The 16038-nt window shown below is 25.2% G+C and overlaps 1 protein-coding gene across 1 annotated transcript; it reads right to left on the reverse strand.

The window, feature by feature from the left end:
* Positions 1-2107: 2107 nt before the first annotated feature.
* Positions 2108-4302, reverse strand: LOC145828550 (exonuclease 1-like). Its single transcript, XM_082936307.1, has one exon. The coding sequence runs from the start codon at positions 4295-4297 to the stop codon at positions 2108-2110; it is 2190 nt and encodes a 729-aa protein (XP_082792433.1). The 5' UTR covers positions 4298-4302.
* Positions 4303-16038: the final 11736 nt, after the last annotated feature.

Below are 16038 nucleotides of genomic sequence, written 5' to 3' on the forward strand. Positions count from 1 at the left end.
CAGCGAAAGAAAAATACTAAGAAATAAGCTTTGAAAATTATATATGTAGAAAGTCTGAATTCAATTTTGAACGATTTAATAGATTTTCAACTAAGGAAAAAAAGACATCTTATTTTAAGAAAAAAATTGGTGGTAGATTTTCAGTTTACAAAGCCCATAAAAATAAGGAAAGAAAATCATAATTATAGAATTTTTCTGTACTATTTTTCTAAACTTCAACACTTTGACCAACAGATAAATATAAAGTAAAATTACCTTAAATTGCTAAAAGTTCGATAGTAACTAAACAGTTAAGTTGAAACTTCTGAGTTGTACGAAGTTTACGTTTTTATAAGAAAAAAGAAATCTATGCGAAAGTTGGGAAATATGAGTAAAGAGGAAATTAATTTTACCTGTAGTTTGACTATCGTAGAAGTTTATGGAATCGATGAGATTACAAAGAGTGTGCTTTTATAAAATGGAACTCGTAACAAGGCTATTTAGTATATTATATAAACTAAATAAACTATCAAACAATTTAAGATTGTTTGTTTTAAATTTAAGTAATACGAAACTTTTTAAGCTATTGCAAATGAATTAGGAGACTATTATTGAGGTAAAATAGTTATAAACAATTTATATGCTAAATTTACAATCATCATATCAAGTTGACAAAATTGTTTTCAGTAGTAACAATATAACATTTAAAAAATTTTTGCTTTTTTACATGAATCAAAACATTATACAGTGCTCTACTAGCAAAACTTAGTTTGTGAAATGAAGTTTTAGGAAAATACAAACTGAAAAATTAAAACAAAAAATAAGCATAATAAAATAATAAATCGGTGATAGTCTACAGATCCTAAGCCTGGATTTTCGTTATAGTGAGAAAATCTCAAGACAACATAAAGGTTTGATCATACCAATTAGATCATCAGATTAAAAGCAATTGGTAGACGGAGACCCTGGTTTAGTTTTTATTGTAATCCGTCAGTCAGCCGCAAACGAAAAGCTTGTAATATTATCAATTATATTAATAAAATAAATATTTTAAGCTGTTTGGGTATGGTGGGTTAAGGGTTAATATTGTAGACTTTTACATACAATTTAAAATCTTAACTCTTGCCCCTAACTCACCTTAACCAAACAGTTAAGAAATAATGATACTTACTAATAAAATGCTATATTAAATACAGGATAAATTTCTAACTAAAAAAACCTTCAGTATTTAGAAAGTAAAGTTTAAAATAGAACTTAAAATTATTCTTCTTTTAGTGATCAATAGAGTAAAGAGATTATGTGGAGATGATCCAAGCTACCCAGCTATAGGCATTAAATGGAATTCATATTTTAAATTGACAGGTTTATAATACTACAACTAAACAGAGTTAAATTAAGTTTAGTTCAATAAAACAAAAAAAAAATCTAAAGTTAAAATTTTAAAGTCATTTTAGTCTTAATAGATAAAAATGATAACTAAAAGCTAATTTATTGTTAAGAAACTTAAGAACTTTTAAAATATATTCACAAAAAAATTAATTGACAAAACTGTTATAGTAGATAGTATATTGTTTATACTTTAATATATTATTATAACAAAAATGTTAAATAGTCTTTAAAAAACTTTTATTATGCATGATTTAAAATAAGATAAAAGAAAATACATAACACTTTACAAATTTTATTTTTTTCCGTAATAATAGCATTGATAAATAAATGTCAAAACTGAATTCTATTGCTTTAAGTATTGGTATATTCTGATTTACTTAGTTAAAATAACATTCTGAACATAGTACTGTGCCATATTTAAAAAATACTCTTCTAAGAAAATAATTTATTGTTAACTTATGAAATTTTAAACAGTTTTTATAAATAAACTTTTATATTAACCTAAATTTTGTAAAAGATAGCTACACTTACACGAAAAAGTAATAATAAATACATTAAAAATTTCTTTTTTATAATACATTTGAGGTAAAGACTAAAAATATTTTTAAAGACAGCAAACATAAAATGTACAATTTTTAGACAGCTAGGACAATCAATTTTTTTAATTGTTTTTAATAGAAAACAAAAACTAATAAAAATAATGTTAATCTGTTCTCATTATGTAAATACTGTTTATCTTTTAGGCCTTTTCAAAAAACCTTTTTATTGTAGCTTGAAAAGGTTTTCTTTTTTTCTTAAGACCACTGGCTCTAGCTGGTCCAAAATACTTAGACTTGAAAATTTGTTTTTTAGTACCTTCTTGTGCATTAACAGAATCAAATTTAAGTTCTTTTGATTTATCATATAAATTCAAGATGTTATTATTTTTAGGTTTTTTGCTTATATTTTTACAAAATGGATTTTTACCCTTATTAGGAGAAATAACTTTATCTTGATTTGCATTATTATTTTTACCTATGTTATCAGTAGAGTCTAATTTTTGTTTGTTTTTACAGTTATAGTTTTCCATTTCTTGGGAAGTAAAAGTATTCTCAGAACTTGTATTTAGAACTTCTAAACCATTATCAATTTTAGAATTTTCTAAAAAATTTAAAAAATTATGTTGATCTTTTTCTACACGAGAATTTAAAGATTTTGTAAGGGTAGAATTGTTTTTTTCAGGAGTTATATTTTTATCAAACATTACCCTTTGTCTTTTAAATTCAACTTCATCTTTGTTAGTTGATGATGACACTATTTTTCGTTTTATACTTGTCAACAAGTTATTTGTTTCTATTACTGCACTAACTTTAGTTTGTTCACAATTTTTAAGTATTGTGTCATTCTTGTCTCCAATTAAATTTTTGTTGGATGTTGATTGAGTATCTTTTTTTGAACTAAAGCTTTGAAAAAACCTACTTCTAACTGTTTGTGTGTCTTTTTTATTTTGGGACTCACTGTGAACTCTTTTACTATAAGGACTTTGAGATTTGTTTTGAGAAACTTTTTCAATTTGATAGGAACGACTATATTTAAATGCTTTTAGATCTTTATCATTAGCTGTTTCTAACAAAACTTTTGTAACTGTGTTACTTTGTGATAATTTTTCAGTGTTATAAGAATTTTGGGAAGAAATTCCTTTATTTTTAAATAACAAATTTAAAGCATCAGCAGTTGAAAGTAAATCTTTTTTGTGATTTTTATTACTTGTTGAAGTTGTCTTTCTATTTATATCTTTACTTCCACTTATATCAAAAGCACAACCAGAATTTTTATTATGAACTTCTTTAAGTTTAGGTGCATCATCTTTTTTCCAAATACTAGTACATTGTAGATGAAGAGGTGAATTTTGCAACCAACTATCTACATCAAAATTATCTATCTTTTGCTTTCTAAACACTTCTATATTTCCTAGAGCGATTTGAAATGCTAGTTCGTTTGAAAATTCAGGCCCAGCAAACTTTAGATTTTCAACTGTTAATCCTTCAGGATAAGGGTTAATTGGTACTAATTTTCTAGAAACAGGATCAAAAACTAATTGATATAAAAAGGTTTTATTAGCTTTATCAAATTGATTAGGATAAGCAGCATCAATTATACCAATTTTTGGTATATATTGATTCAACCTTTTCACAACTAAACTTATGTTCTTTCCCTTGGAAAGTTTAATAGCTTTAACCGCTTTTTTTAAACCAACACCTCTAATATTTTTCAAGTAGTCACAACCTGACAAAATACACGCTTGTCTAAACTCATCTAAAGTAAAACCTTTTATACAGCTCACTTTACTTATATTTTTCTGTTCGACCTTTTGACAACGTCCAGTCAAATCAAGCTTATACAGCACAGTTTCGCAACCAAAACACAGTAAGTCGCTATCCTCTGTGATAATAGCATCAACTAACTTGCTCTTGATGAGGTAAGCTAACTGGGCATCAGCTTCATATGGAGCAACAATACAATCAACACCCATAGATCTTGCTGCTTGCATTACAGACAGAGCCATTTCAGAAGTTACATTAACACATTTTACAAAGCAGTCACGAGCCTTAGACATATTTCCTTCAGACAAAAACTTCTTACCTTTTAACAAGTTTAATTGCCTGCTTTCTCTCCTAGTATGTTCAACTTCCTGCTTTGCAGGAATATTACAACCATCAAAAACTAGTACTGGTATAACTTTGTAACTTTTTAGCATATTTATAAATTTTAAACAGTAATTAACATAGACATTAGTTTTAGTGCCTTTTGCCAAGTCAGATGCACATGCAAAAGCTCCTTTGTGTATCCAAGAATAAGTATCAACAGCTACACGCTTGCCTGCATATGTTTGAATGTGTGTGTCTTCAACTATTTCTTTTAAGAATGGAAGCAGTCCAGTTATACCCATTTTAAAACTTGATTGAAAATAAAACCTAAAATAAATTTTAAAAAATTGGAGCTTATGTGTTTTGAATTTATTGTCTAAATACTTAAACATAAGAAAATATAATTTAAAAGAAGCTACTTTTTATTCTATGATTATATTGATTGTTTTAAAATAAAATTTAAAATATTTATATTTTAATTCTAAATGAAACTTATATCAGGGTTGCCACTCTTCGTGTCAAAAAAGCTTGCTTTTTAGTGATAGAAAATTAGCCTGAGTTAATACAACAATTTTAAAATATATACCATTTGAGCAAAAATCTAAAAAAAAGCTACTGTTTTTCAAGCTTAAACATATAAAAATAACTGAAGAATAACACAATAATTAAAAAAAATCTCAATTACAAAGAAATTAAAGTCTATTCAACTAGCCTGATATTTACGGAAAATATCCAAATTATCCTTTTTTGCAAAAAAGAATCAAAAAGCTGAGTCAGCATGAGTTTAAAAAAAAAATTAAAACTAGTCTGATTTCCTGACTTTTTACCAAAATTTTCCAACTTCTCTGAATCAAACTCTTAATTTAAACTTATTCTAAAATACATAATCTAACACTTGAAACTATATAAAGCTTCCAATCTAATTTAATACAGGTTAAAACGACAGTTTTTATTTTGCTGAATTTAATCATCAAACTTCCATTACATCACTTGAAGCATCTGTGTATGATTGATGTATTTGCAATAAACAGCTTTATCAGCAAAATACTTCTATTATTACCTTATAAACACAGCTTGTCAGAAAAAAGACACAATTTTTTAGCATTTCCTAGCATAAATGTATCTATATCTAAATAAAAATATCTAGTAATAAAAAAAAATTATTTAAAACATGTTTTACTTATATAAATTGTTCACTTAGTTTAATAAAATAGTACCCAAACTGTTTAACATAAAATCCTTAAACTTTATCAGCTTTATAAGCTTTATCAGCAAAATACTTCTATCATTACCTTATAAACACAGCTTGTCAGAAAAAAGACACAAATTTTTAGCATTTCCTAGCATAAATGTATCTAAATAAAAATATCTAGTTTTAAAAAAAAATTATTTAAAACATGTTTTACTTATATAAATTGTTCACTTAGTTTAATAAAATAGTACCCAAACTGTTTAACATAAAATCCTTAAACTTTATCAGCTTTATAAGCTTTATCAGCAAAATACTTCTATCATTACCTTATAAACACAGCTTGTCAGAAAAAAGACACAATTTTTTAGCATTTCCTAGCATAAATGTATCTAAATAAAAATATCTAGTAATAAAAAAAAATTATTTAAAACATGTTTTACTTATATAAATTGTTCACTTAGTTTAATAAAATAGTACCCAAACTGTTTAACATAAAATCCTTAAACTAAAAATCAATTAAAAAAGAATAAACTTAAGTAACTGTAAAAAAATACATAAAAAAGTTAACTATATATCTGTTGTAAAAAATATTTCCTTTTATCATTTAGTATAAAATTTGTAACAAAATAAAATACTCTTATTTATTTTAAAAACTTAAGTTATTCTACAAAAAATACAAATAATAAGTAAACTTAATCTTGGCATATACCTCCCTTATATTTTATTTTTTAAATTTAAAAAACTATAAAAAAAATTATAAAGAGGTAAAGTATACACATCAGTTTGTTGCATAAAATACTAAACTAACTGCTTAATTATAAAGAACTCAATTATTTACTTAAACAAAAAACACTTTGATTCTAAAATTATGCTAAATAAACTTTTGTATATATACAGTAACCTCTCGCATCTTTACGCACTCTGTTTAGTTACGCATTTTAGAATTCTAAAAAAATCAAAAAACAAAAATTTTAGTTTTTTTAGTATTGCACAAGTTAGGTTTGTCGTATATTTTTAATTTAAAATATGTTGTTAGATGCTGTCTCACCTCTCTATATTTATAGACTTAGTAAACTTATGTTCCTCGACTAATTGATAAACATTAAGATTAATTATGTTAGCAATAAGAGATTAAATAGAAATTCTGAAAGAAATATTACTGTGTTAAATAATGAAAGTATAATGAAATTATGAGAGTTAAAAACACAAAAAAATAATACAGCACTCTTGCACTATATATGAATAAAGCAACACAAATTTAAATATAGACACCACACCATTTTATAATTGTAACCAAATGCTTTATTATAAATTTAATTTGCTAATTAGAATGGATATGAATGTTAAGTATCAAATAAGTGACATTTGAATATAGATAGAGATAAAATATAATTATTTTTTTTGATATATTTTTATCCAATTTTTTAGTATATGTATAGTTTTATCTGTTGTTTTCATATTCATAAATTAAGTAAACAAATTGTTAAAAGTGGGAAAGTTCCCAGTCTGCTTTTAACTAGAAGCAATATCAAAAAACAGCCATTATAGTAAGTATATTTAGTACCTCTTGTATCTTTACGATCTCTCGCATCTTTACGCACTTTTTCTGTGGACACAAAGTGCGTAAATAAGCGAGAGGTTACTGTAACACAGTTTCACTATGGAAGTGTCCTTGCTACAGATCATCAATACTAAAAAGCTTACAAAATCTCCTTGTTTAAGTAGGGTACTTGTTCAAATGTATATAAAAAATTTTTGCAGTATTATAATGGATATTTTACTAATTTATACCAGATGCAGGGTTCATGCGCAATTTTTTTTTTTATTTAGCCTGACTGAGACCAATTTAGCCTGACATTTTTTTAAGTAAGTAAAATCCCCTTTAGAAGTCATTTGAGGTATTATGGGGGGTCTTGAAAAGAAGTACTATTGTAGTCCTTGACTTCAACCAGCTTTATCTCAAAAATATTTTGAGCTTTAAAAATCTGCAAAAAGCAACTCATAGCTTAGTTACAATTCAATAATATAGGACTAAATTGTGAAAAGGGTGATTGACCCCCCTATGCCCTTAACATAACAAATTCAGTGATAAGTTTTAAAATATATGTTATATCTAATCTATTACTAGTGTAAAAATTTAATATATATTACTAAACACAATTGTTCAATTTAATTAAGCACCAAGTAAAAACATTATAACCAGATGATTTATAATAAAGCAAGAGGATTGTCGTGTTTTATCAAAATTTATAATGAAAGGCTTACACAAGTATTAAAATAAGTAAAAAATGTTTATTATAGTATTTGACTAAAACTTAAAATTGATACATAATTACAAATCCTAAACTCTATATAAAAACAGTGATTGTTGATGTCATATCAGAATTAAAAAGCTTACACTTAAATTTATAAAATACCTTTAATATTTTGTTCTTATAAAGAAAAATTATTTGTACCTAAAATTTCTACTCCCACAAAACTTAGTACTTATATCTTAAAGCTAAATTTTAGTGTTGTGAATATCTCTAATAACTTTAAACAAATAGTAAAATATATGAATAAACTGCTAAGAGTTTTAATCTAAAAAATATTTGGTACAAACCCTTTAATTAGAAATTAAAACACTTCAACCAACTAAGCTCTGAAAAACATAGCTGATGTAAACAAATTCAAACAAACAGCTAAGTTGTTGAACTAAACTGTAATGTTTAAACTGTATTTTTTTAATGAATTTTCATAATTATAACATATATAACTTATTCAAAACAAAGAAGATACTTAATTTTTTTTAGAGATTGCACAAAAGGTTTTAAGCATTTACAAATACTGACTAATTTTGTCTTTTTCTTCAATTCTAAATTATTATTTAGAAATAAATTCACATCTCAATTTGATCTTAAAAAGATTTCTCTTTTATTTTAATCAAAAATTTTCAAGCATTTGGACTGAGAAAAACTGAGATTCTCAAATTTTTAAATAAAAAAACTGATTTAGCCTGACGCGCACGAACCCTGCAGATGAAGGCATTAAAAATTAAATAATTTTGTAAATTACTAGGAAAATTTAATTTTGGAATTTTTTCTGACTTTAAAGGATTTTTAATTAATTTTTACTATTTGAAGGCTTTGGAAAATAAGGAATTTTGTAAACTTAAACTGACAAAATCTGACTTTTTTTTTTTTTAATTTTATCAAATTTCCTGACTTTTGCCTTTTTTTTTAATTTTTCCTGACTTTTCCTGATTTCAATGACCATGTGGCAACCCTGTATAAGCAATAAAAGTCAGGAGTTTAATTGGTTACATATGGAAATTAAGACTAAAAGGTTAAAAACTAATTTTTAATTTTTTCATAAAAAAATTATTGTCATTTTTTTGTTTTTGAATAATCATTATTAAATCTTCTCATTCAAATCTTCAATAAGTTATGATCAGCTTGTAAAAAACAAGTATTTAATTGTTAACTATTTATCTTCCTACAAGTTATTTGTATTATAAAAAGGAACACTTCCTGAAAATTTGAAGTGAATTGCTTTAAAATGTAGAATATGGATTTAGTTTTCAAAATTATGATTCAGTCAGTCTGGAAAAATTTTCTTTCATACTCTTGAACTAGAAAACTTTAACATAACTGCTTTTATCTTAGCTCTTAATTGAATTTATTTTATATAAAGTATCTTATTGTATATACTTGATGATTTTAACTAATGGGCAATTTGTTTTTAAGTTTTGACATCCTCCCCCTTTTTGCCTTTGATAGCCTTGGTTGTTGAAGGATTTCTTGATTTTACCTTTGGATAGGAGTCAAACTGTGGGCCTTTTTGCTTATTGCTCCTTTTTTGACCTGCTGACCCTAAACACACTGTAAACTTTTGCAAAAGCAGATTTACTTCTTTAACAGGGTTACCAATCTTTGAGTAAAAAAACTGCCCTAGTCACCTTGCTTTTTTTTTTTATTCTTAAATAAAAAAATTTGCCGCTGTTGCAAACCTCTTGTTAATTTTTTTTAATAATTGTATGTGTATGTTTCTGTATCTTGAAAATTTTTGTCTTGCAGCTAATCCTTCAATATTCTTAGAATAAACATTGTAGTTTTTTTAAAGTTTTAAATTTATCATATTTAAAGTTTAACAAAAACAAATCTTTAGTTGAAAGACTCCAAGTGCAAAAATAATGCAATCACTTAATACTATGGTGGGGCTAAAAGTTCAACAAGTTTATCAGCTACAGCTTCTTCAATAGCTGCTGAAATTTATTGGGCTCTAAAGTGTACTAGTCTAAAGAAAACTGGTCAGGAAACTTTTGTGAAAATAATAACATCTTATTCACTACCATGTTTCCTGACAGTGAAAGTGACAAAAAGTTTTGTATGAATAAAACCAAGCATTCATACATAACAAACTTTGGCATTGCCCCTTTTTTTAAAGATGTTTTGAAAAAAGGCAGTTTTGTGCTCATCTTATTTTTTCAATATCATTTGATGAGTGTTTTAATAAAGTTTTGCAAAAAACTCAATTAGATCTTGTAGTACGATGCAACAAGAAAAAAAAGTACACTGCATATATTTTACTTCAGCATTTTTAGGGCACTGTACCTGTCCTGGGTATGACGCTAAACTGTTCTGGTGTATGACTCAATAACCAAAAGGGTTTTGTACACCAGGTCCTCAGGTCAAACCTTTTGAGCGTTTTTTTTTTTTTGTTCAATAAACAATGTATTGCCGATAAATTGCAAAAAGCCCTATTGACCAAGATTCAAGATTTAAACCCAACAAATTTGATCCAAATTTCAATGGATGGACTAAATGTGATCATTGCTCTTGCAAAAAGAGTTGACACTGATAGAGAGGCTACAGGCCTACCTCAACTCATGAACACTGGGTCCTGCAGCTTGCACATCATTCATGGTGCATTCAAGTCCGGGTTAAGGCTACACTGTGGAAAATCAAAAAAGTTTTGAAACTTGCTTGTTTGACCACTCATCGGCCAGAAGATATGATTATGTAAATGAAACCACCTTTCCTTTATCATTTTGTGACACAAGATGTTTAGAATCAAAGCAGGTTGCTGATAGAACTATTTTAATTTGGCCTAGTGTAGTAAAAATAATACAAACAATATTGGAAAAAGCTACCTGGTTACAAACAGCCACCAGGAAAACACTTTATAGATATAATCAATGCCTTTGACATTGACGTTTTAATAGTTGTAAAGTTGAATTTTTTACCTTTGTTGCCTCAATTTTGCTTCCATATTACAAAGGTATCAGGAAAACAGCCCAAGCATTCCTATCATGTATGATGATATACAGAAATTAGTGTACAAGTTAATGAATCTTGTTTTTATTACTTCTTTCATGGAAGCCCATTCAAATGGAAAAAAGCTACTCGAACTCAATAAAGAGCGTTTTCAAAATAAAAACAGGGTTGCCACTCTTTAAGTCAAAAAATCTTCCCTGAGTGACCAGAAACTTCCATGAGTAACCTTAAACTTCCCTGAGTTTCCCTGTTTTTTTTTCAAATCCTTTAAAATTTTATTATATTAAATAATCACACTGTTAATTTTAAGAATATTCAAGAACTAGCTGCAAGGCTATAAAGTTTCTAAATAAGCACTTAAAAATAAATAAAATTAACTTTTTTGAACAAAATATTGAAACTGGGTAAACTAAATCTCATTCTATATCTAGAAAAATCTGCGCTGAGATTTGAAAAAAATATTTAAACTACCCTTAGATTTTTATAAAAATAAAAACTGCCCTGAGCCATCCTGAATTTTAAAAAAAGTAAAAATATCTTAGGTTATTCTGAGATTTCTAGAATTTAAAGTAGTGGAATTAGTCTTCTTTAAATTTCAGCCTAGCAATATAGAGTAATATTGAATTAAGTTTGTTATTAACAAGTTTTCATGAACATTTTTTAGTTTTATATTTCTTTGTATTTAAAGTGACCTTATAAAAGCATTTGCTTCAAACAGTGTTAAACTAAGCGTAGGAACATTATTCAAGTATAATATATAAATATAATAAATAAAACTCATATGGCTTTAAAAAGGCTTTACTAGTTTTTATTCACTCAAAAATTTATAAAAATTATTATCTAAAAATGTATTTAAATTATAATTTTAAAAATGATTCAGCACATCGCAAAAAAAAAGAAAAATTGAGTACCAAAATAAATTTTTATATGTATTTTTATAAGTAAATTTTATATTTTATTAAATCTAATTCAAATTTAAAATAAAACGTTATACCTGCAAAACAATCTGCTTTAGTATGAACAAATATTTTTATTTTCCTTTAAAAGTTTCTTTTTTGATTTGAGCATTAAAAAATAAACAACATGATGAAAGAAAGAAAAATGTGAATGATTACAGCTATGGTCAAGATAAAAATAAAACATCTCAATTTTTTAATTAATTAGTTCTTATCTACACTTTGAAACTGTGTTTAATAGTATAAAGTTAAAAAGTACCATTAAATTGATGAAAATCAATTTTTTTCAAAAACATGGTTCATATTCACAACTTATGTAGCTTTCAAGCATTAAAGTTTAGATTACAAGTAAGCATTATTATTTATTATTGTCTGGATCAGGAATTCAAATTTAACTACTGCGAATATAATTATGTACTTTTACACAATATTCTTTTAAATGTTAAAAAATACAGCAAATGAATCTGTTTTTTGTTCTAAAGTTCCAACATTTAAGAAAACTGTTTTTTTTATTAAACATATTAAAGTAACTATACATTCTATCAGTGGCGTAGCGTGGTACTTTGGTCAGGGGGTGCGCAAATTTTTTTCTCAAAAAATCCTCTAAATTAAAACTTTTGTAATTAGCTATAAAAAAACTTTTTATAAGTAATATAATTGCAATAAATTTATTAAGTGAAATAAGTTCGTTAACTGTTTTAAAAAATATTTATATGTTACAAAATTAAACAATTAAATAAAAGTAAAAATTTCATTAGAATTACTTATACTTGCAAAAATGTAAACTTACTAAATAAAAACTGTTTTTATTACTTATAGTAAACTTAATATCTTTAAAAATTAGTATATTCAATAAAACGAAAGTATCTGTTTTATTAACGAAAAAAATATCAATCTCTTTAATATACAATACAACAGTGATAACAACTTATTGCACATAATTTTAATAAAGTTACACAGAAGTTAAAATAGACCAATTTTATAACTGTTATTACAGTTTATACAACTTTTTAAAATAGTTAAAAGTATACTTTTTAAATTTAATTCATTTGATTGTATTTGTTTAAAATAAAAATCACAAACAAAGTTTATTTCTCATAGGCCGAAACGCTTATCTTGTATGTTTACAAAAATATAGTTCAGAAAACTAGCAGTAGTCTTAACAATGTAGCATAAATAAAAAATTGTAAAATTGTTTAATTTTTCTTTAAGCGTGACGTGTTTTTGTAAACTTTTTGTATAAAAATAATCTGCCATAAGGTTATACTACAGCGGTGCGCTATATTAATTGAGTACTGTTTGAGTATAAATTCTTATGAAGTTAATGAACTTATAAAATCTTTCTTTATGGAGTTTTTCATCAACATCGGTGCGCATTTGCAATTACGCACCGAATCAGTATATTAAGTAAAAACATGTACTTTCCTAACTTGTCACTAATTGGTATTCAAAACTTCGTTTAACTTTTTGAATACTAGATAAACATAGTTAAAAAAAGGCAAATTAAGCAAAAAAAAATATTAAGGATAAAGATATTACATTCTTTTTTTTTTTACATTTTGCTTTTTTTGGGTGGCACGCATGCGCCAGTGTCCCTCCCCACGCTACGCCCCTGCTTTCTATACGTAATAAAAAGTTTAAAAACCTTGAGTTCATACAAATCAATTAATACGAATAGCATTCACTAATTATACCTCGTAAATGTAAGCAGGAGCCAATAAATAGAAAAAACAAGCTACAGTCTGGCTGGACTCTGGAGTGTTGGATCATATAAAATATTTCCTTAATGTTTTTATTTAATCTCAAAAAAATGTGACATTTATAAAGCAAGGTGAATCGTTTGAGATGTATTTTTGTGTAAAGATAAAAATAATTGTATGTGTAATAGACTAAATCAAAGTTTAAGAATATTACGAAAATGTTTTCAAAATATACAAATATCGAGTTTTGAATATAAGAGAATCTTTACCTTCCCACAGAAAACCAGTTTATAATTTTAGTTTTTATTGAATGATTTTTGTTTAAAGCCATTTTGAAAAGCTATTTATAATTTAGTTCTAAAACTAGCAACTCTTTTTATAAACCACTAAAACAAAAAAATATTTTAATGCAAATTTTAATTGTTGTTTATAACTTGTTATTAAAGTTTTAGCTAAACATTCATTAGTTGAAATCGTTTGAACTTTATTTCAACTAAATGCATAGTGTATAAATTTGCTGTTTTTAATTAAAACTATCATAAAAAAATTGTATTCAGTAATCTAATTTTTATTTTATTTTTTTATTTCAGTAGAGTAAAAACTTATGTTTAAAAAATCTAACTTAGACTTTTCTTAAATTCGGAATGTTTAAACTTTATCTCAAATTAATGTATACAGTAGCTTTACGACAGTGTAAAATTATAAAAATTTATTTTTAAAACTGACATTTTTTAATTTACAAACAGAAACTTTGAAAAAATTGATTCATATTAATAATTTATATATTTCTAAGTCTACTTTTTATGGTAAAACAACTATCAAAATACTTAAAAAATTATCTAAAATAATAGAAATATAAAAAGTGTTTAAAATTATGTTTAAGCAATTTACGATAAATAAAGCCACTTTTTATGAACAAAAGCTGTGATATAGATTTGATTTTTATTTAGAACTTATGTAAAAAAAAAAAATTATTTCGTATAACAGTAATTAGTTTATTTAGAAAATATCTAAAATACAATAACTTTGACAACTGTTTCTTGGCTAAAGCCGAAACTAGTTATGAATTTTTATGTACTTAAACGCATAACAGACTAGAGGTGGGCAACGTACGACCTTCAGTCCGTACTCCGTAGTCTAGAACGGATAAATCTTGGACCCGTAATGTTTTTTTTTATAGGATTAATATGGTTTAAAAAAATTATGTAAAAAGAAAACAGTAGAGCTTTTAAGTAAGTAAAAGATTAATTGTATTCTATATTTGATTCTTAAATCCACAGTACTCTTAAGTAATTTCTGATTTTGTAACTGCTTTGCTTTTGAGCAGATTTTTTATCTTTTTATAGTAAAAATTTTTCAAATAAAAAAGATTGATTCTTGCCCACGGTATTTAAAAAACTGTACTGTAAAAATCCGGCTTTTGAAAGAATTTTTCTGGTAAACCTTACGGATTTCAATAAAAGTCCTATACTTAACGTTCATAAAATGTTTTTTTTTTGTTTTTAAACATTATTTAAGTAAAAATCTTATAGACGTTAACTTTATTTGATTAGTATATTTTGAGGCCTAAAACTATTTATTTATTTTTTTGATTAACAACAGTAAAAATACATATTCAAACACTACATAGTTTACATACAGTCCTATTGCAAAAAGAATCGTGTGTTTAAAATCAATAAAAAAATATGAATAAAACTGGTTACGATTAAACCAATTGATTAAAATGTTTTGAATATCACGATAATTCACACCAAAACTTTTTTAAATTACTTTTACACCAAAATCTGTATTCATAACTAATATTTTGTACCTAATTTAAAGATAGTAAATACTTTTTTTGCCATCTGCGCATATAAAATTTGACACTAAAATTTTCTAACGGTAATTTGCTTTTAAGCCTTACCGTAAATAGTAGCTTTAAATTAAGCAGTAACCTTAACTTTTATCAAATTAATAATTTTAGGTAAGGCTGTTAAAAGTTTTAACTTTTCTTTAACCACTAACAAATTTTTAAGAAAACTCTTCATAATTCTATTACTTAACTAACTAGTTATTCAAGCATTAATTTACAAATACAATTTAGATTAGCTTCGAAAAATTTTAAAAAAAATCGTAAGTCGGAAAATGATTGCTGCAAATACTTGTTGTTAAGAATACATGTAATATAGTTAGAACTTTTTTGTCTGAAATTTGTTTTAAACAGTTAAATGTTTTTTAAATCAATTTGTTTAAAAAAAAATTAAACCTTCAATTTTTATACAATCATAGTTTTTTTTTTATATTCTTAAATAAAACCAGATCAATTTTTTTTTGTTTTTTTAAGACACTAGTAACAGTTTTTTTTTAATTAAGTTTATTTTTTAGTTTCCATTAAACTTTATTGCGTAATACATCGTAATCTCTGTTTTTTTAATTTATTTTAATATTCAATGCTTACCTTTGTTTGTTTACTTTTTCTTTATCTAAAACAAAATAAAAATAAAGTTTCGTAATTACTGTACTAATTGTATACTTTAAAGATTTAAAGGGAGGTTAAACTCAGCAACAGTACGTAAAATACATTAACAAAAATTTATTTGAAGTTAATTATTTCATGTGCTGCATTTTTATTAAAAAGGTAAAATCTAACTTCAAGCAATTTAACTACAATATTTGAAATAAATAAATAAAATTGTTATATTTATTGAAACATGTAGCACCGTATAGTAGGAGTAATGACAAAAAAAAGAACTTTAAACCAATACTCAAAATAAATTTAAGACTGAAAAAAAAAAATATCCGTGTAAAATAAAATACAGTTTGAAAATTAGTATGTCATGTTAAAATTTTTTTATTTTATTATATAAAAATTAATTCTGTTATTCGTTCAAAGTTTATATTTTTTAGATTTTCATCATTTTTATATATAAAAAAAAGCATTTATATAGTTATAAAACGGTT

This window comes from Thalia democratica, chromosome 2 (genome assembly GCF_965202585.1).
Source record: "Thalia democratica chromosome 2, ktThaDemo2.hap1.1, whole genome shotgun sequence".
NCBI lineage: Eukaryota > Metazoa > Chordata > Thaliacea > Salpida > Salpidae > Thalia > Thalia democratica.